Genomic DNA, 22,898 nt, shown 5'->3' with positions numbered 1-22,898 from the left:
GATCGTGTAGTCTGGGAAGAACATTATATTCGCGTTCTCGACCTGTATGGTGCCCAATTTCCGAGTCTCTCTCAGGACAGCATCCCGGTCCCTGTAATTCAGGATACGGAGCAGGAATGGGCGCGGGTTGGAGCCGGTGTGCAGTGGCCTTGACGGGACTCTGTGCGCCCGTTCCACCACGAAGTGCGGTGAGAGGGTACCTTCCGGCAGCAGGGTGCGTAACCATTCTTCTACGTGGGTGGTCGGATCCTTGCCTTCCCATTTTTCGGGCAAACCCACTATGCGGACGTTATTGCGTCTCGCCCGCCCTTCTGCATCCTCTGCCCTGTCCTCCAGGAACTCCACCCTGTTGAGGAGATCTTTAATCTGCTTGTCTGACTGGGCGACCCGAGGTTCCATGCCCGTCACCGTGGTTTCCAGGGTTTTGGTGCGCTCAGCCAGTTTCTTGTGATCTTCCTTCAGGTGCGTTAGGTCAATGGCGACTCCGTCTATTTTCGCCTCCAGGGACGTCCGGGTAGACTGGATGGAACTTTCCAGGCGTTCCATGGCTGCCAGCACCGAGTCCAGTTTAGTCGCCACCGGATCCGCGTCCGTTTGTTTCTGCGTCTTATCCATTTTGCCCTTTTGGGACGCGGTCCCCGTTCCTGTGCGTTTTCCGGCACCCCCGGACATGGGCGGGCGCTGGCCTTCGGGGGACCCCGGCGGGGTGTCGGTTTGCGGCCGCGGTACTTGTCAGTGCCACCGGCTGGGGTTCCGGCAATGTTCCTAGGTCGGGGAGTGAAGGAATGTCCACCCTGGAGTCTCCCGTGAGGTTGGACTGCGCGGGTCGGATTCCGGCCCAGGCAACGTGTGGCTCCGTGTCGCTTCTGTGGCGAGGCGTAATTGAAGCTCCCCGTCGACTCCCCGTTATGTCGGGCGTCTCGTTATGTCGTGACCGTTTCCCTAATACCTACAATCCCCCTCCTTGTTACCCTACTAACCCTTGACACTGCCACTGTCACTGTTAGTGGGTTATGGTCACTGAAACCGCTACACTCTATATTAAACCCCACAATTCGCTGTTTTAACAGGTGAGATACAAGTATAAAATCAATATAAGAACTATGCCCTCTTCCTTTAAAGGTAGGGTTGACCTGCCTATTAGGTTTAATGGATAACAAATCCATTGAATGTTCCATGCTATACCTTTTCAGCACCCTGCTTAGTTCCCTTCCTTCCACCGTATGATCAAAGTGGGCTCCTTCTTCTACATTACAGGATGTCCAATCTTCCGTGAACGGTATCAGTTTCGGAAACAAATGACAATTAAAATCCCCTGCTAATAAAATCAATAGGGGCCTTTGCACCTGTCTCCCATTCTCTCTGTGCCCCCAATCTTTCCTCCAGCTCTCCAGATCTACAACCTCCTGTGTTATAAAAGTTGACTAGAGTTAGGTTGAGGTCCTTACTTTTGAACTGTACAGCTATCATACAGTCCGATTTCCAATTTAGATCCTTCCAGACCCCATCCAGACTCAGGTGAACCCTTATCAGGAGACCCCCCTTTGCTCTACCTGCCGTAGATCTACCCGCTGGGACACCAAATGCTTTGAATCGGGCCAAATTAAAGTTGGCCGGTTCTACTTCCCAGGTTTCCTAGACACAGACTATATTAAATCTATTAATATATTCCAGCCACTCAGTGTTCTGGAATTTGGCTGATAGACCCGCCACATTCCAGGACACTAATTCAAGGGTGCTCCAATGGCCACTGGGGGGGAGACCACCGATCATGTTGGGTTCACTGGGTGTATGATTAGCTGTGGGTATGATTTGGGGTAAATTACATGGTACCCACTATCAGATTCTTATTCTTTAGTACCCAATAGAAATTATCTCTTTGAACCTACCTCCATAGTGTGCGGGCACTACCCATCGCAAAAAGCTCAGTGGTGCCGCAAACTTCCCCTATGGTCCAGCAATCCTGTCACTCTGTTAGTTCTCAATAAGGATGCCCACACCCAGACACATACACTAAGGATGAGTAACCATGTTTCACACTCTCCATAGTAACTTTCCCCGATGTCACCACAGAATCCTTCGTTCTTGTACATGCATGTGTAGCGAGGTGCTTGGACTCTACTTTACTGGTACTGCTATTGGGACTCATAGTTGAGATGACCCGTCTCCCGTTCAGTGTGGTTATGTGCTTCCCACAGTGATCCCTCTTACAGAGCCAGCCAGGCCTAGGTAAAGCCTTCATCAGGCAGGCCTCCGCTTCAGAGCTCCCTCTTCTATTTAGCACTTCTCTCCACTGACTTGTCATCTGGTCAGGAAACGTCTCAACTGTGGCCAATTACAGTCTCCTTCTTTCGGGTGAGCAGTACCTCCCAGGCTCACACCCAGCTGTAGCCCAAAGGCAGGATCTCTGAGGCTATTGGGTACCATCACATCCACATAGGCATCACCTGTAGGCCCCAGTTGTACCTCAGAGAAGAGATGCCTCTCAAACCCCAGCCGCTTTTCTAATGTCCACAATGCTAAGCAGTGGCTGCATTACCTCCTCTTTCCATTCATTGCTGTGAATAGGCCTACTTTTCTCAAGGTCATAGTGGAGGACTGAGGAGCATGTCCTAATCAACCCCTACCATGAACCACGCACCTTCATTTTAACGTTAGAGAGAGAATTGCAGTTTGGAGTGCAAACCGGCATCCAATGAACTGAAGAATAGAGTTGTGTGCAGAGGAATTGTACCATGACCTGATACAAACGGGCTGGATCTTGTTATCCTACTCCAGAGGGATGATAGTCATGATGCACATCGGCTTGACAGATGATAATTTGGAGAATGGAGAGGAGGGAGATGATGAATCACCAGTCACTATCATCTCAGGAATGGGGAGGGCTTGCAGAGTGGCGAGGGCATAGGAGAGTGAGGCAAGGATTGGGCACCAAAAGACCCATAAGGGTCTGATGCTGATGCAAAATAGTGACATTGAGGATCACATCCAGTTTATCCAATCAGTGTTTAATGGTTAAAAGCTATGGCAACTGGTGATCAATGAAAGAAGTCAGACATATTACCTGCCCCTAAATTCCACCAAATAAGTGATGCAAGCAAGCCCAACATTTTCTGGGAGTTTTTTTTTAAAGGGGGGGCCTTCCTTGAAAAAATGTGTTAAAAAATTGGGTCATATGATGCGCTTTAATGCACAATGTTAGCATAAATTCACTCAAAACTCTTTGGTGTGCCAAGTCAATGGAAACTAACATCAAAGGAGTTGAATTATTGTTTTTTAATGTGAAGTGGGTGCCCTCCAAATGTCAATAATTATCTCCATTGTGCTAGGGTAGGCATTTTGACTTGGGTGATCTTAAAGAAATGGGTGCCCTCTTCTGCCATGAATTACATACAATATGCCAGTGCCAGAATTGCGCCATTGATACAATCAATATAAGCATATGTTCGATATTATCTGCACAATGTTAGGGCCTGCCTCCTCACTCCCTCCCACATTCCAAGAAATACCTCTAATATGCAAGTACCAGGATTTTGCAACAGGTGTTTAATTTGCTAAAAAAAAACGTTAGTGTCAGTGCCAGTATTTTGCCATGGGTGACCAATATGCCAAGAATTACTTTCAATATGCTGCCTTCAGCATTGTGTTGTGGATACCCCATACATTTAAATGTGCCTTCAATGTTCTATGGCGTGCAAATGACTTGCAAAAACAACACATGCATGCACACACATTCACTCATGCTCACTTGTATTTACTTGGTCGCAGTCATTCTCCTTCACTCCTTCAGCTCAATTCACTCTCACTATCTCACTTACTTGCATTTATTCTTTCTCTAACTTACTCAGTCTCACTCTTTCATTCTAACTCACTTCCCTGCACTCACTGCCACTTACTTTCAATAACACTCATGCTTAATAACCTTTAATCAAACATAGTTCATACACTCCCTCACTCATATTCATGTATTCTCATTGTCATTTTCACTCCCTTGCACTCACTCTGTCACATGTTCTTACCATCATTCTAAGTCTCACCCAGTCTCACTGATTCCCACTCACTCTGACCTAGTCATTCGCACTCACAGTTGCACTCACTTTCACTCTCATTCATTCTCACGTTACCCACTCTCACATACCTCTTTAATAATAACACCATTTTACGTAAAATGGAACCATGCTTACTGATATCATCTGTGATGGATGTATGACGTTACAACGCATACTTTTACAACGACTACCTTTACAACGCATTTTTTACAACGCAGGATCCATTACAACGAAGTACCATTACAACGCATGTATTTACAACGCAGATACCTTTACAACGCATACCATTACAACGTAAGTATTAGTAAGTATATAATATTTTTTGAAATATAAATTAATTAAAATTAATTTAATTTAATGTAATTTAATTTATTTATTTAATTTGAATAATTTAATTTAATTAATTTAATTTAATGTAATTTAATATAACTAATTTATTTTAATTTAATTTAATTAATTTTATGTAATTTAATGTAATTTAATGTAATTTATTTAATTTAATTAATTTAATTTAATTAATTTAATTTAATGTAATTTAATTAAATTAATTAATTTAAATAATTTAATTTAATTAATTTAATTTAATGTAATTTAATATAATGAATTTATTTTAATTTAATTTAATACATTTTATGTAATTTAATGTAATGTAATTAAATTAATTAATTTAATTTAATTTAATTAATTTAATTTAATTAATTTAATTAATTCTAATTTAATTTAATTATTTAATTTAATGTAATGTAATTAATTTTAATGTAATTTAATTATTTAATTTAATTTAATGTAATTTTTTTTTATTTAATTTAATTATTTTATTTAATTTAATTTATCCTGTACACCTTTACCCCAAAAACCCAAACCTAACCCTGAACCCTAAAAATACCCCTTTACCCAAAAACCCAAAACTGACCCTGAACCCTAAAAATACCCCTTTACCCAAAAACCCAAAATTGACCCTAAACCCTAAAAATACCCCTTTACCCAAAAACCCAAAACTAACCCTGAACCCTAAAAATACCCCTTTACCCAAAAACTGAAAACTGACCCTGAACCCTAAAAATACCCCTTTACCCAAAAACTGAAAACTGACGCTGAACCCTAAAAATACCCCTTTACTCAAAAACTGAAAACTGACCCTGAACCCTAAAAATACCCCTTTACTCAAAAACTGAAAACTGACCCTCAACCCTAAAAATACCCCTTTACCCAAAAACTGAAAACTGACCCTGAACCCTAAAAATACCCCTTTACCCAAAAACTGAAAACTGACCCTGAACCCTAAAAATACCCCTTAACAAAACCCAAACATATAACATTTTAAATATAATTATATACTTACCAATACTTACGTTGTAAAGGTACCTGCGTTGTAAAAACATGCGTTGTAAATACATGCGTTGTAATAGTTTTTGCGTTGTAAAAGTTTCGTTGTAATGGTACTGCGTTGTAAAAGTTGCGTTGTAAAGGTTGTTTCCCTCTGTGATATCACACAACTTCGGTCCGTGTCCCCACAAGTCACACAGTAGGATAGAAGCTTAATCCAGACCTTCCCCTCATTGTTAGAGAAAAGTGTAGATTAGACCTCAAATGTCTACATTTATCAGAACAGAAGGGAATGCTATTGTTTCAACTTACCAAAAGCCATAGGCATAGGAACGGGTTCCGGCGGTGCATGGATGCAGGGTATTGGCACCCGAACCTCAGCATTGGTCAACACCTTCAGGCCCATCGCCTGTTTAGAGAAAGAAGTAGCGGTGTCTCAGAGCCTGACCTACAAATCATGTTTCACTACAGTACTTGGCTACAAAACAGGGTTATCAAGGCACAAAGTAAATCACTGTAACGTAACAGGCAAGCACTTAGTGCGTCCTTAATTTCCAGAGGTGGTGTGGCTGTTTATGGCTGATACACTTTCTAGCTGCCTTAGCAGTAGGACAGTTTCCTATGACAGCATAGTGAGATGAAATCGTTTTAAAACAACTCTAGAACGTCAATTAAGGAGCCATCACATCAACAAATAAATTCCAAACATGATGGAAATTCAGAGGGCTGGAATAGAACAAAAAATAGGCCGTTATCAAAATTAAAGTGGCCCAGATGGCTTAAAGGTGGCCAACATCTGCAAATCAGGCCAGTTTCGAGCTTGTGTAGCCAAGCAAGATATTTTGCTGCAAGTAATGTTTATGGTAATATCAGGCAAATCATCAATAAAACCCAGCCCACCTGACCAGAAACATGCCCAAAAACTGCTACAAAAACATGCCCACACACTGAACTATGAGTCCAGCATATCTGCCACTGCCTGATTGCCCCATAGGTCATCAAACCCTGACGATGCATGGACATCCTACTTAGGATAGGTCATGTACAGCTTCTTTATATGCCTTGTGCCCATTACAGTTTTGCCCACTGCCTATTTCCACGGAGTACATTTCCCTGTATCAATGAAGAAAAAATAAAGTGAAGGAGGATGGTAAAACATCCTTGCATGTGTTTCATTTATGTGTTTGAATCTGTTTTATTGTGTTTCAAAAGAGCATAAACATGGCAAGGGGTTGACATTCCAGGACCAGTCACAGTGGCAAGTATACATCAACATTACATGGAAAACATATTGAGGCCGCATAATAGCACAGAGTACGTCATTCATAGAAGTGTCACATGCAGCATTGAGCATGCGTATAGGCACATTTAAAGGCTGTAGGTATGGACTTCTCAATGTATGGGATTCGCAACTGAGCACTCGTGAATTTCCCGCTGCATGGCCTATGACATGTGGCATTGACATAGGCGTAAATCCATAATAAAATCATCAACAGAAGGAGACAACAGGGAGAAGAAAGAAGTGGTGGGGAGAATACAACAAACTAAGGAGCAATTCTGCCTGACTTGGGTCTCCCTAGCCCTCCCCGTCACCCCAATTCCCCAAAGGAAGCAACAGGGTACACACTTTCCACAGGCAAGCCCAGCAAATCGTGGACAGTGTGAGGGCAACCATGGTGTTGTCGCCTCCACTTTGTGTTTGCGGTGTTTTAAGTTAGGACTCTACATCTGCTTCTCCTACTCTTGCTATAGCGACTGATTGGTCTGAGTTTGGGTGCTGTTCGCTCTGAAAGTCATGTAGTATGGTGTCCCACTTAGCAGTTATAGGATCTTACGTAATCCTAAGGTATCTTCTTTATGTAACACATTGCTCTCAATCTGGGCCCTCCTTGCATATGCTTCATACCTGAACATATGATGCAAATATTCCATATCTCCCTTTTCATGAGATTTCTTAATATGAATTCTAGGTCCTGTTGGATTCTAAAGTTTCCAGTAATTCAGGCCTCTGATACTTCAATTCTTGTACCAGAAGGCTTGCATATGTCTGTCAGCCTTTTAGAAGCCTGTTGCTAAAATGTAACATGCTCATCAATGACCATGATCTCGCAGCCTACAGGATGGCAGTTCCTCTGATGGACATCATTTTCTTTTGACTTGCACATGTATTTCCCAGAATCCTGGGACTGTGTAGTCTTTGCTCTCACTTTGCAGGTTTTTTAGAAGAAAAAAAAAGCTCAGTGGATGTCCATCAAAACCGATGGTGGCTGTCCACCAGACGTTTGTTACCTTCTGTTGAACCATCACAACACTGGTTCCTCTGAAGGTACAGAGATCAACAGGACTGGTAGTGATGAGTAAATATGACGGACCTCTTTTTATCAGGGTGGCAGACATAATGTCCTCCACAAACCGGATGGACAGAGTAAATACCTCCAAAGCCTGTGTGAGGACATTAATCCCATCCAGGAAGCTCTGCTACAGTTACCACCTGCCATGCCAGGCTATCCTGATCCAATGCTCGCAGAGATGGCCCATTTCTTCAATGGGCCTGTCTCTTCCTGGCAGCGTGTGCTCTCGGCAAGCGTGGTGTCTATACTCCAGGGGTATGCATAATCAAATTATTGACATATAATCTGGTTTAGTACTGACAAATGGGACATGGGGCTTGACCTCTCTTAACGCCTTCCATTTTCCCTCTTGTAGATCTTCGAGTAACGTCTTGAGGAATACCTGGTGAGGGTTACACTCCTTGGAGAGCTGTGGCATGGAAGGGTGTGTGTACCAGAATACCTTCAGTCGGTATGTCACATGTGTGTGTAGAGCAGTCGATGCACATTCCACTATATCCAGAATTAACCGTTCCTTCTTTTTCCTTCATTTTAACCTCTCACTCAGTCACCATAAATGCTCTTTTCATTTCACACCTCTGTCACTATTATTCGCCTTCCCTTTTACATCTCAAAACACCTATTAGGTCTCGCCTGAGCTGACACATGCACTGCTCTGGCGAGACTTTTAGTAAGGGGACTTTAAAAAGCCCACCACACACTTTTGCTTGGGGCCCAATGCTTGCGGTTACGCGCACAGTTACTTGCACAGCTGCCATCTGGCTTTCCTCTCTCGTCATGGCTCATTAAGCGCATCATTCGCGGGCACCCTTACAGCGTGCACACATCGCACACCACTTGCCAGATGTTTTTTTGCTTCTTTCTGTCCGCCCGCCTGTCTGTCCCCTTCTCTCATCCAGACCTACCACCTCTTTCCCCTGCCTCTCCTTTATCCTCCTTCCTCTCATATTGTCTCTTTCTCTCACTGTGTCTCTCTCTCCGCCTGTGTTTCTTTCTTCCGTCTCTCTGCCCCTCCAGCGCCCACACCCCTTTCTTCCTCCCGGTCAGCCTCCGCCCCCCCCCCCATCTTTATCTCTCCCGGCTCTCTGTTCTCATCCCTCCAACCTTGTGCCCCTGTCTCCCACATTCCTTCACTCTACTCCATCTTTCTGCCTCTCCTGTTCTTGCTCCCCCATTCTCTTTCCCTCTGTTCCTCCTGCCTGTCTTCCCTCTCTACCTTCCTCTAACCGACTCTCTCACCCTTTTGGTGAGCTTCCTAACTTTCTCTGTCTTTTCTGTTTTTCCCTCACTCGCTCACCCTCCTTCCAAGTCCATGTGCATCCCTGTTCTTCCTCCCTTTCTCTTGCTTCTCTCACCCCATCGTTTCTCCGCCCCCCCTCCTACCTGTGCTGCTGTTTATTCACTGGGCCTTCAGTTCCTCCTCTTATAATGCTCATCCCTTTCTCTAATCAACTTTAATCTCTATTCAGCTGATTCAATAGCACTGTACTTTAGCAGCGTGACAAGTTAAACACCCTCTTTGGAGGCAAATGCATACATTACTCCAACGACACCCCTTACAATAGTTGAACCGTTTTACAGCTCTTTGGAATGTTGCCTGAATGAGGCAGCAGCAGCATGTTTACACAACCTGTCTTTTTTCCCTTTAAAGTATTTCATTTGTTTTTATTTTCATGTTTACATTCCAGATTTAGTCATTACAAAACAAGCTATATTGTTTGTGAAGTTGTGGGTGTTATTGTGTCATCTGCTTCAACAAGTTCAGCAAAGCCATTAGGTTTCTCATTTTGTTAAGGGAAATGTTTGATCATACTTTGGAGAGGTTGTGTGTCTTGCTTAAGCTGCCATACCACAGGCGCTAGAAGTATGGATGGAGGACGGGGTGCTGCAATAACCATGCTAGAGTTCAGAAGGTGAATCAGCAATAAAGATGCCTTTAATTAGTATTTTTATTTTGTCACATTTATTGTGTGTGCCAAACCAGAGGTCAAATGTCAGGCTATGTCTTCTGACAAATTACTGCTTATTTTATGACATGTAGATTGGTGCTTACTTTTTTTAGGTAGAGCCAGAGCGCATGCGTTGCCCCTGCATGATGTAGTAATTGTTTAGATTTTCAATCCTTGACGGCACAGCGCCCAGTATAGAGTGCTGCATGGCTAAACACTTATAAGGTCCCAAAGGCGAGACCTATAGGCTATGCCAATGCTTGTTTTTAGTTTTGTGCCTCAACTGATTTTATTAAAGGCTATGGCCCAGTTAAGCACAAGCCCTATTGATGATCTAAATTTAGTAAAGGATTGGTGTCACTTCTGATCACACAGATGATGCTTTTATTAGGCACAGATTTTCTTATATCTGTATTCCAGCTAAGAGCGACAATCTCTTGCTTGTCTTGGCAGCCCCTAAGTAGTCTAGATGAGACCTGGGTCATATATTATAAGCATCCATTCTACCCCCTGATCTGTCTTCCTGGTCTTAAAATCAGATAGAGGTGTGAAACAGGGGTGTGTTCTGGCCCCTACCCTCTTCTGCATTTTTATTAATGGCTTAATAGGAGCTTTGGCAGTGGGAGGGGATCTAGATGCTCCTAAGTTAGCAGGCCACAAGGTATCTGTCTTGATGTTTTCAGACGACACTCTCCTGCTGTCAAAATTACCAATGGGTATTCAAAGGGTCTTGGATATCTTCCATCTATTTTGCAAGGCTAGGGGCCTGGAAATTAACACTGGGAAAACAAAATATATGGTGTTTAATGCAGGGCATTCCAAACGACTTAACCCACAATTAGCAGGGGATTGTTTAGAGAGAGTCCCACCATGTGAATATTTGGGCTTATCACTTAATGAGACAATGGAATGGGGTGACCAAATTAAGAAGGCCTCCCAAAAGCTGGCGCAAACGTCTGGGGGCTTTGCTAAACAGCAGAGGAAGTGTGTAAACAAGAAGCTGGGGCCGATGTTGGAAATATACAAGGAGCAAGCCAGAGAGGCGACCTTGTATGGTACGGAGTTATGGGGCCACAGGTCATCTGAACAACTTGCTAGGATTGAAAATTATTTTATTAGACAGTTGATGGGACTTCCCAGTAGTACTCCTCTAACCCCGCTCCGAATGGATTAGGGTGTTAGCCCAATATCTTTGGAGGTCGTGCTTAGACCTCTTCTCTATTGGCGTCGCCTATGGAGCACCCCAGAATTATCCTGTACAGGGAGGAATTAAGGGAGGTGGTAAACCTCAGGGGAGCTAGCAAAATACCTTGGCTTATCCATTGGAAAGGGTGATCTAAGGGTTAGCCCGGAAGAGAGCTCCTTGGCCACACCAAGAAAAGTCTTGATAACAAACTTTAAAGACCATCACCTCAATTTATTGTTGAGGGGCCCCAGGACAGGCCCACTCACATCATCCTTCTTAGAAATCAAACTGCAATACACCTTAGAATCTAGCATAGATGATATACAGCCTTCCCTTGCTAAGAAACTCTATATGCAGTTCAGGTATGGTGTACTTCCTTTATGTGCTGTTACTTAGAAATGGGGAGGGAGTTCTACGAAAGACTGCCCGTCATGTAAAAACTGTACGGGACTGATTTGCATGTGCTGTTTTTCTGCCCCACCTACAAGGCAATAAGAGCTTGTTGGCTACGGCAGCTTTGCTCATTAGCAACAACAGCTTTGTAGGATTCTTGGAACCCCTCACTGCCTACAATTATATAGGATCCTCAAATATGACACAGGCATGCCAATTGTTTACTCAATTTCCAGCTACCTGTTTTCAATGTGGTGTGCTCGCTGTGTGGTTCTAAAGAAATCCCAAGTCTAAACTACCCACTCCATGCACCCATTACTACTTGGGACTCTGTATTCCTCTTTCATTTTAATATACATTAATTTTGTACTGTATACTAGAGATACTTGGCGCCTATCAGCTCATTTAATAGTTAAAAAAAATATATATCAATGTTTCCATGTCTTTATGTATCTACTAGCTAACGCGTCGCACGTTGCTGCGATCTCAGAATAAAGGAAATTTAAAGAAACTTGTTATGATAACATTCAATTTACATTGTTTCATTTTTATTGAAACTTATTCATTTTAATATGGAAAACATTTTAAAGTGTTGTTTTAATTCTATTTATTTATTCGAGTGCTTTTGGATACACGTTTTTTTTTGTTTTTCCGTCTGGTGTGTACACGAATAAATCAGAAGATTTTCCGACGCGTGAGCTGGCCACATACAGTTGTCCATGTGAGAAGCAAGGATTCTCCAAATCTAGTCCACACACTTGCAGCGATTGTTCTTGTGCTTTGTTGATGGTTATTGCAAAAGCGAGTCGCACCGTAAACTGTAAACGTTCAGTATTGGAAAGATTGTGAGGGCCCTGGGGTGCCGGGGGGCCGATATTTAACACATTTTAAAAAAAGATACCTTTGCGGGAGTGTACTCAACAACTTCCCAAATTTTCATGGCGATCGGATGAATGGTGTAGTAATACATAAAGGACAAACAGACATACTTTCGTTTATATATATATAGACTAGCTTACCCGTTGCGCGTTGCTGCGATCTCAGAAGAAAGGAAATTTAAGGAAACTTGTTATGATAACATTTAATTTACATTGTGTCATTTTTATTGAAACGTATTAATTTTAATATGGAAAAATTTTTAAAGTGTTTTTTTAATTCAGTTCATTTATGCGAGTGCTTGTGGATACGGGGTATTTTTTGTTTTTCCGTCTGGTGCGTAAATCAGAATGTTTTCCGATGCGTGGGCTCGCCACATACAGTTGTCCAAGTGAGAAGCATGGATTCTTCAAATCTAGTCCACAAACTTGCAGCTATTGTCCTTGTGCTTTGTTGATGGTCATTGCAAAAGCGAGTCGCACCGGAAACTGTAAACGTTCAGTATTGGAAAGATTATGAGAGCCCTGGGGGCCGGGGGCCGATATTTAACAAATTTTTCTTTTTTTTTGTTGCCAGAAACCTTCGCGGGAGTGTACTCAACAACTTTTAACAATTGTTTTAATTTTTTTTTGCCAGAAACCTTTGTGGGAGTGTACTCAATAACTTCCCAAAGTTTCATGCTGATCGGATGAATGGTGTAGTAATGCATAAAGGACAGACAGACATACTTTCGTTTTTATATAAATAGATAAGAACTGTTTATAATTATCAATTGTACTGAATTTTAAATGTTTTATCTGTGCTTTTAAGGTCTTGTGAGGCCGAAATAAAGTATCTCTTGACTTGACTAAAATCAGTACCAATGAAAGTCTCTAGAGGCTTGGAGTGTTCTAAAACATATGCCTCAACTGAAAGACAGCAAAAGAAAAGAGAAATATACAAAGTCAGGGAAAATAAATTGCATAATACAGAGACCATCAGCTGCATTTTAATGCTATACCAAGGTTCCATGAATTTGTGCCAATCCGTCCTGATCACTATGGGGCCCATTAAAAGTAGTCTGGTATTCCTGGGCGCTAGTGCCACAAGCAGCATTACTGATACTGGGGCTGTCAGTAATATCGGACCCCCGTTTTACTGTGGCATAACAAGTTGATCCCCTATGGGTATATATGGAATGGGGAATAACATATGGGATTAGTGTTTCCACACTATAATCCACGTGTAATCTTCCATTTGTGGGCGGATTTTCCCCTGGACATTTTACCCACTTTAAGCAGTTGAAACGGCTGGTTGAACACTTGGGAGCAGTGGTATTCCAGTTGACTTACTATAGCAGGGATAGTCCTGATGCATCTCCTGTTATCTGCTGCACTGGCATTACCCGCTTACACATAATCAAACCTATTACTGGTGGAGGGGGAGAAAAGGAGAAAGTGTGACTTGCGTAGCTGTTATCAATTGGCAGAAAATGTGTGTCCATGTTCCACGCCTCTGTTGGCCAACTCGCAGGGCACGTCTAAGGATGATGCAAGAATATGGGGAAAAGAGAGGCCTTACAAGACTCGCTGTCAGAGAATGCTGCTGGTCAGAAAGTTTGATAGTAAAAGGAAAGTCTCATCTTACTTTCAGAGGTTGGTAAGCATCGTCGGAATGAACTGGATAAATAGGCATGTAGTAGATGCCGTTGATTACGATGGTCTGAGCCGGAATACAGGGGTCATCCCTTGGTTCCTCCAGGTTATGGTAGTCATGATAGTAGCCGCTGAGCACTGGCACAGGGATCAGATCGTACACCTGCAGAAGAAAAAGGCATGTGTGACTGTTATTGTCTTAGAACCTAGCACAAAATATGAGATGACTCCTATTTTTGCTCGGATATCTCTTTTTTTCAGTGTCAACTCACCAGTAACTTAAAGTTAATCATGGTGCCAATGTGGCAAAACATTGAAAATAGCTGATTTCATAATCCCGACCTTGATTATGAGGTCTAAAACATTATATGTGAGTCATAAAATGTTAAAGAATTCAAAACTTTCTAAGCATCATGCCATGGAAGTGTGGCAAAAGTTTGGTGTGATTGCGCCCGATCTGTGAAGGGCTTACAGGTTGGTGCTATGGATAACCCACTGTAAACATGCACTGAATCTACAGCTAAGCTTTTATTGTTGAATCACTACAGAATTAAATGTCAGTCGATGTATTTATAGGAAGGGTACCTCCAGTCAACTACTGAAATTCGACATTTTGACATACATCAAAAGAAAAGACGCAAACATTGTTTTTAATTCATAAGTATACTTCAATTATAAAACAATCTATACATTACAATGTAATCAGTTCTCAATATACGTGAGAAATATTTTTATATACCATGTATATTTAGTCACAACAAAAATAATTTTTTTTTCTGCACGCATTTAACATCGTCATTAAACAATGACTGTCAAGTTAATTAAATCCTCATCTCTTTCAAATTCTCCGAAAATCTTTTGTGACTACAACAACAATTTATTGATTTTCTTCTTCCTCACAGACACCGCCCCAAGTCCAAATGAATGACTCATTTCTTTGCTCTGGCCAGCTATCCCCAGGTATGACTTTTGCTGATCTTCCCGAAAAAAACACCTGCATATCTCAAGATGTATGCCCCCCTTACCTAGTACCTCACACTGGTTTGCAGATCACTGGAGAGTTCAAATCGATTGGTCTTTTCCTACCCGACAGTGGATCAAGAATTGAACCAGTGGATGGAGAATTGTTCTCACTAAAACATCTTAGAGATGAGCAAATTAAAAAAGATATTAACCCACACAGAATAAGGTGCATTCTTCAACTAAGCTGTTTTATGACTGGCAAACCACATGATCTATCATCATTTAGATAGTCATAAACACCACTAGAAATTTGGTGGCGATGAATTTGCGCTTTCTGCTAAAGATAGAGTGAAAACCGGTTTATCTACCTCAAATCAAATCTTCCTTATTGCTTGATTATTAAAACCGTTGCAATGCAGCACACATTCAAAGACCAAAAAAGATACAATGAAGTATACTAAAGATACAAGTTAGTGCCATCGTCATTCCACAAAAAGCATTAACTTCACCCTCACTTATAAGCATGAAATTCATTAAAAACAAAGTTTTATAAAATATTTAAGATGGAGGCTCACTTTCTGCCCTGTAGCTTAAAATAAATTGGCCCTATCAATAATGAGCACCCGTAAATGAAGCCAAAGTTCAGAGCGTGGTCACCGGATTGCGGATTACACTACCTGGCATTTGTTGTACTCTGTGTAACCATAAATTGCATGAGCAGAAATTAAAGCACGGTGTTGTATAAAGTGCAGATGCAGCAATGTGGTGGCCATGGGGCTTTAGCGTCTAGTAATACCTATGTACAGGTAATGGTTTTAGGTGGCGGAAGATTGGAGTGACATCAGGGCGCTGGGTAAGTAAAGTGCAATGGGTGTAATCTGTGAAAAGTGCAAGTTCAGCAGTTTTGAGATCTTAAGTGCATTTCCCAGCTAGTTAGGCCCTCATACCAGTAATGAATAAGAGGAAAGGCTTGAGTTCGCATCCAGGGACAACAGCCAGCGGGTTCTCGTATTAAAAACCCAAGACTTTTTCCACTAGTAGTGCCTATGAAGGTAAGGAGTGGAGTGAGGAAAAGTGTGACATGGGTCAGTGGCCGGGTCCCTTTACGTATTACCATCAGCCCAGTTGGTTGTTAACCCCCCTTTGCGAAGAGAGGAACGGGGTTGGGAGGTATAAGGCTACTTCCAAGACTATTGCAGACATTAAGCTTTAGGCTGTGCTCTTTAATGTTTTAACTGTGTTTAAGCTGTGTTTTAAAATAGTCTCCTCCCTTCCTTGCCTCGATCTTTTTCTTCAATCTCTGAAGGAATTTCACCATTGCACAGTTCAGCTTAATGTCCGATGGAGCACAGCAGGCCATCACTGCCTCTCTGCAAGACCCTATACCTCGATCATTCCATGATCTTCATAGTAGCTCCCGTCGATTCTCCAGAAGGGTGGTGCATAAGCAGACGATGTGAATATCTTCCTGACCTTGGTCGCATAGCCAACAGTTATCTTGTGCTTCCCGCCTTTTCCATAAGGGATGGTACTTTAGGACCGATAGTATCCTCCGCCCATAATTCAGGAATTTTATCTTGGTCCAATTACTATAGGATTCGCTTAGAAGCCCTGTGGTTTCAGCCTGGTGTAACTATGAAGTTTATCTACCTTGTCCTGCCAGGTATGATGACTCACCTGCATCTGAAGAATAACATGCAAAGTAACCAATATGCAGAAGATTTAGGGTATCCTTTGGTTTGCATGGTTTAGCAGCTATGATTGTAAAAAAGCTACTTGTGGGTTAAATATAGTTCCACAGGGAAAGAGCACTGCCATTAACTGGCGAATCCCCACTCTGATAAACCTCACAATTTTCCCACACAATTTAGAGATGGGAAAACTGCCAGGGTTCTATGGGTGAAGCCTTTGCTAAAGCCTTTGACCCGGGGGACTGCCAAAAACCACCCGTTTATAGTGGTGATAGCCCTGCTCTAAACAGGAGGGGGCTACTGCCACTGACTTTCTTAGTCCCAGCACGCCATGTGAGGTATAGCAGACCAGGGGAGGAAAAACTCCTTGCATCTCAAAGCCTTTGTTACTTTGCATTACAGAAACCAACAACCCCAAATTCTAAAAAGCAGCATTAAATGCTGAGCAGGCCAAAAAATATGGCGGACCATTCAGCATCAAGCCAAAGCAGTGGGTGCACTTTTGTTGCAGAGATCCCCTCCAGGTAGACATACACATTTGGTTGATGAGCGTACAGAAACTAGAGGTACTTGCATAGCGAATGAATGGCAGTAAGCTGTGGACATCAAGAAATATGTGAAAACTCGGCTAGTGAATTTTACTCAAAAATGCCATATGTGTAAATTGTTTGTATTGCTTCACACAGCACTTCTGCTATTTCTAAGTGTTGTTATTTAGCTGCGCTCCGTTCACTAGAAGATTCGAGATCTTGACCTTCAGATCAATGCAGATATCGGGAGCAAGCATAACATTCACAGAGCGTTCTTGCTACCATAGGGACAGGAATGTTCCATGGGCTATTTTTCTTTAAATTGCATGTTTTCATCTGGTTATTGAGACTCTGAAGGTGTGGGAAGAACATGTTGGAGCTGATTTGGTTTCTCAGATGAAAGCTCAGATTGCTCTGTACTTAGATGTTTTTCCAGTATATTTCTCGAAGTTGGATTTAGGCGGTGGGATTCACTTAGTTTTACCAGGTTCGAGGGTGTGATTCACAGTTCAAAGGGGGTACATCTGTAGCCATACTTACAATACAGTAGACAACGTCTTGACTTTAATCCTCTGGTTTGATGAGGACCACCGGAGATCTTTCAGTGCTGATGTGACATGGTCGATTTCCAAAGCCTGGCAGTTTGGTTTAGTAGTCTTTGAAATGTGTGTTTCTTTCTTCAAGACACCAGCATAGCTTATTATAGAAATAAAACCAAGAATTCCGACTTTGTGAGCTGGAGTCATGGCTGTTTCCATCCACCTGTGCATTGCAAAGGAAGGCTGGTGCTTTCAGAATTCCACTTTCAGAGCTTTTCGAGTGTAGATTGGTGCATATTTTAACAATAGTGGTCATCCAGTAGTAAATATGCCTCAAACAGGTGATGATTGTTTGCTGCTGTGCTTCCTTATTTCTGAGACTCAGAGGAGATCTGAGAAGCCAGATACTATCCGCATGTAATTGGAATTGAAGTTACTATTGAGTAATCAGTTGAGCAAATAGCCACTTGTGGTCGTTGAAAAACAACAGGGCTGGTGAAGAGACCAGACAGGTAAGCAAGGTTTGTAGAGTAAGGTTGGTGGGGAACTGTGTAAAACTATTAAAGTGTTTACTGCTAATCGATTTTCTGCTTCCAGGTAGGTCATGGAGTAATCATCTACAATTTATAAAGGAACAGGTCATAGCTTAAATGTCTTTCCTTAGACTAGCAAGTAGTTGTACATGATGTATTCCTTTACAATTATTTGACCTAAGATCAGATTTAATGTTTTTATGTTACTGTTATTAAGGTTGTGCGAAAAACGATGTCGATTTGCATAATTGGCCTTTCTGGAGAAGTGTGGCTCAATGGTTAGAGCGGCAGACCCTGATGCAGAGGTCTAGCCCGGGACCAGGGTTCAATTCCCCGCCTCGGCGGGTCTTGGGCTCAAAAATTCCACGGACATGATAATTCTCGCATCGGTGCCTATTCCAATCATGGAGTCCCACTCTGCAACTCTAGGCAATAGCTTGTTTAATCTCCACAATGGCCCCCACACTGCTAAGGATGCCTAACCTCCACCTTGGGGGTGCCCAGGAGTGGACACCTCACAGGGAAAGCCAGGATGGGTTCCACAGCGGTATTCGTACAAGCGCCTTGAGACCCTTGCGGATGAGTAGTGCGCTATACAAGTATCAATTAACATTTTTTTAAAACATTTTTTCTCTTCTACACTTGCAGAGCAGGGGCAGCTCCTCCATTTGAGCAGAGGAGTGTCGCCCCACAAGCCCCAGAGCTGAAAAGTAAAATAGAATAAAGTTTATTTATCACCATATTATTTTTCTGCAACCTGTCCTGAACTGTCACGACGAGGCTGGGCCAGTGCTGCCGAGTGGCAGCAACAAGGGGCGGTGTGCTTTAAAATGTGCATGTCTCTTTGGCGGGCAGTTTTGGGACAGACAGCCAGGCATATACATTTTAAACTTCTCTAACCTACCTGTCTTAGACAGCCAGATTCAAGAAAGCATAAGCCTCCAGTGCTCTTGAGAGAGCTGAGTGAGGCTGCTCCGTCCAATCCTGGTGCTTCTCTCATGCTGTGAGAGCAGCACCAGTATTAAGTAGCGCAGTTTCCTGGGCCCGGAGCTTCGAGAAGACACAGAAGGGAGGAGGAGGTTGTGCTGTAAGCCAGGAAGTAAGTCTATTTTATTTATTTATTTATTTGTGTCCCCCCGTCGCACCACCCTCAGTACATGCCAGCCATCACTGTTGCAGAGCACTATTTGCTTCATGGACAGACTAGAAAAATGTGTGTTTGTTATCCCTGAAAACAGATTGATGCCTTTGCTCAGGCTGTTGGTGTCTGGTGTCTCCTTGAAACAAAAAATGCCAAAAAGTGCTGCTGGTAGGCTTTTTTGCTAACAGTTATACTGATTCGCAGCTACCAGCCAACCAGAATGGCCCCACCAAAGTGTCCTATTTCCATTGGTTGAAAATGTGGTCAATTTAAATTCCTGAAACATCATGTTATTTCAGAAATCCGAATGGAGCCATTCTATCAACAAAACAGAAGGGTACCCTGTGTTTCGTTTGCTTTGGCCAGGGAGATGGACTGTCACAAGAACTGTCTGTGACTCATGCAGTCTGATGGTGCTCTTCCCCAAAGACAGTAATCAACAATGGCATACACCTTTTTTTCAGATTTAGGTATCAGTGCTATGATCTCAACATTTGGGTGAACCTGAGAGGGACAAGTGTGTGCCATTGGCTGCCATGAGTAGGTGTAGGACAATGTCAATGTTTGTTTTGGAATGCTGTAGATCTGTTCGGCTGGTGTATAGCATGGATGAAAGTAAAAAAAAAAAAACTATGACGTGGCCAGCATTGACCTCTCATACTGCTTTTTCAATGTACTTTCATGTTGTGCTGCTCTACCACATGCCTGAAAACATTTTAAAAAGTGACATAATAGAGCCATTTGTCGTTGCCGGATTTCAACGCTTTTTCTGACTTTTTTTTACCCGTCTGTACTAAAAATACATCCCTGGCTGATAAAAAACACACGGACAGGTGAGCAAAAGCAGTTTGTTAACTTTTCAACCACAAAATTGGTGGATAATTCCATACCAGAAACAGACAAAGATATGAGCGGTACCTTATTACATGTATGTGATATCTTGTGGTCGCGCTAGCGCTATTAACTGCGGCGCCGTGATACCAAATAAAACTCGGGAGACTGTGCTTTGCTCTACTCGTGACTCCGACTGCTTGCGTCGGCCATGCCCCCTTTATTATATAGCGGGCGACCGACGACACGCGCCCGCGCTAACGTGCCCTCACAGGCGCAGGTAGACTGGAACGCTACCCTGCGCCGCATGATACTACATTCCTTCTAACCTTTATTTGAACAAAACATAATCAGCATCATAGAAGTAAAGAGGGTCTGTTACCAGTCTCTTGATTTCCAGTCTCTGGATGGTCACACCACGAAATCAGCTAGCCGAGAGGATGGTGCTGGATTCTGGCGCAAACCATACCTGGATTGCTCCCCCCTTGACGATGGCACTGACGGAGTCACTCTCGGCGAGGACCCACTTGTCGGAGACCACACTGGAGAGCTTGGCAGGCTCTCCTTTGGTGTTTCCGGCATTGGCTGAGTGTCCGGGTCCATTTGGTTCTAATTTTCGGTGGGGTATTGCCTTGGTAGTTCATAGTTGTCTTCATCCGTCGATTGGCTGGTCCTGGTTGCCGGGCGATCTGGTTCTTGACGACCTGGTGCTCCGGGGTGTGCCTTCTTGAAGAACAAGATGTTTCGAGTGACAACTTCAGATCCCCTCTGGGCGGTCACCATGGTGCCAGTGCGGCGGAGACCGGTCCAGGGCTTGTGCTCGGACGGGAGCCGGAGTTTCCTCCCTGGATGTCGGTCTTTGATGAACACATTGTCCCCTTCTCAGATGTCAGACTCTCTGGCCCGTCTCCTGGCGCTGTCTTGGTCATTGGATTGGGTCCGGTTAGCCAGGGTTCTTTCCACATCCACTCGGGCTGGGACCCAGTTTGGGTGGTTCGGGATGGTGTCTTTCACTACTCGGCCCATGGTTGCTGGACCGGGGGCTGCCTCGGTTGTGAGATGAGGTGTCAGCCGGTACTCTCTCAAGGAGCTGTAGATGGCTCTTTCCACGGTTGATCTGTCGGCATGTGCAATTCGTGGTTATATGTTTAAACAACTACTGCCTAAACCACGACTCCCTGAACCACGAAAGCTTTACAACGAGCTATGGTAAACCACTACTTTTTTTTACAGCTACATCCTAAACCACGAAAAGATTCACCTCGTGACTGGCCAATAGATGGCAGTATTGTAATAACAATACTTCCACGAAATATTTTTAAATTATTTATTCTACTTATATTTTAAGTTATAGTCATATTTTTTTAACTTGACGAACTACAAATTCTATTGTTTTTAAAAAATGATATTATGCTAAAAAAGTAAAGTGTATTTAAATACGAAACATCAACAATATCGATTTAATGATATCGATTACCATGTTGACAGGATGATGGCTGGCTGCTTTCCCATGTTCCTCAGACCCCGTGAAAAGTGCCGTTCTTTTTAAATTAATAACGAAGGAAAGGTGTGCAGCTTTTAAGGTGAAGTTGCTTTAGTTCATTTGTAATCTAACACCACTGGTGTGGGTCCTGTCTCGTACTTCGACGCACTCCAGAAGTGTTTGCTTACAACTGAAATCTCCAGTCAACTGTCAATTTGGGGCTGTGGGTCGGGCTTCGCTGGCAGCATTCCTGTGCTGCTCGTAGTCTGCGAGACAGGAGGCAACAAGTCCAATTCCCTGAGTGAGGCGGAGAGAGGAAATATGCCAGACATTTTGCCAGGGGGCAGAGCGTTCAAAATGTCTTTCCTTTTCTGATCTCGTTGCCCCCCAGCAAGTTTGCCTCACTTCTGCTTCCAAGTGTAAAAAGGGGTGGGGGCGGAGAAGAGTGACATGAGCAGTCTGGGGGGCTGAGATTAATGGCAGGCCTTAGCAGCAGAGGGGGGTGGGGGGGAGGTGAGGTGCAACTCAGAGAAAGCACAGTTTTGCATTGCCGTCCCGTAAAAGTCGTGGTTCAGGACTTCGTTGTTCAGGACTTCGTTGATGTGGATTTATCGTTGTTCGGACTTTGTTGTTAAGGTGAGTCGTTATTAACACTTCGTTGTTTAGGATGTTTCCCGCAATTCGTATTGTTTTGTTGAGCGTGCGCATGAATCTCTCCACTTCCCCGTTGGCCTGGGGCCAGCAGGGAGTCACTTTCCTGTGGTTAATCCCCCAGCTCTTTAGGTAGTCCGCAAACTCCTGTCCCTTGGAGGGTGGGCCGTTGTCTGTCTTGACCACCTCGAATATTCCGTGCGTAGCAATGGTTTTTTCGAACTTGGTAATGACCTCCGTGGCTGTCTGGGTCCCCACAATCTCCACCTCTGGATACTTTGTGAAGTCGACGATGATCACCAGAGCATAGCGCCCATCGGGAAGATGTCCAAAGTCTGCGCTTGCACATTCCCACGGTCTTTAAGGGTTGTCCTCAGTGATGACAGGGTGAGGGCGATCTGATTGCCCTGCTGCTTGACACCAGGCGCAAGTTTGGGCTGTCTGTTCTACCATTGCATCCATTCCTGGGAACCACACCTTGACCCTCAGCAGACTCTTGGTTTTCACCATGCCTTGGTGCCCCTGGTGTGCCAGGTCAATGGCCTGCTGAGCCAGGCTGAAAGGCATCACCAACCGGGGTCCTCGTAGGAGGCAGCCTCGGCTGTCGACCAACAGTTCGTCTTTGACCCGCATCATGGACTCTAGTGTGCGGTGTCCGCCTGTTCAGGGTGGCTTGAATCGGGGTCGAGCTCTCTCCAGTACTAGCCGGACGTATTCTTCAGTATCTTCCGCCTCCTCTCTTTCCGCTTGTGTGGCTGTTCGGGGATGTCTT

At 43.4% G+C, this 22,898-nt stretch overlaps 1 protein-coding gene across 1 annotated transcript in view; it reads right to left on the bottom strand.

Annotated features, from left to right (window-relative positions):
• The window catches only part of LOC144818753 (alpha-2-macroglobulin-like), a 1,363,397-nt gene that overhangs the window by 697,462 nt on the left and 643,037 nt on the right, over window positions 1-22,898 (bottom strand). The window contains exons 16-17 of the mRNA XM_078676468.1: window positions 13,757-13,927; window positions 5,688-5,784 (exon numbers count right to left, since the gene is read on the bottom strand). Coding sequence (XP_078532594.1) covers window positions 5,688-5,784; window positions 13,757-13,927 — 268 coding nt within the window. The remainder of the gene's footprint in view (window positions 1-5,687; window positions 5,785-13,756; window positions 13,928-22,898) is intronic.

This window comes from Lissotriton helveticus, chromosome 2_1 (genome assembly GCF_964261635.1).
Source record: "Lissotriton helveticus chromosome 2_1, aLisHel1.1, whole genome shotgun sequence".
Lineage (NCBI taxonomy): Eukaryota > Metazoa > Chordata > Amphibia > Caudata > Salamandridae > Lissotriton > Lissotriton helveticus.
This window is presented reverse-complemented; position numbering and strand designations above follow the sequence as displayed.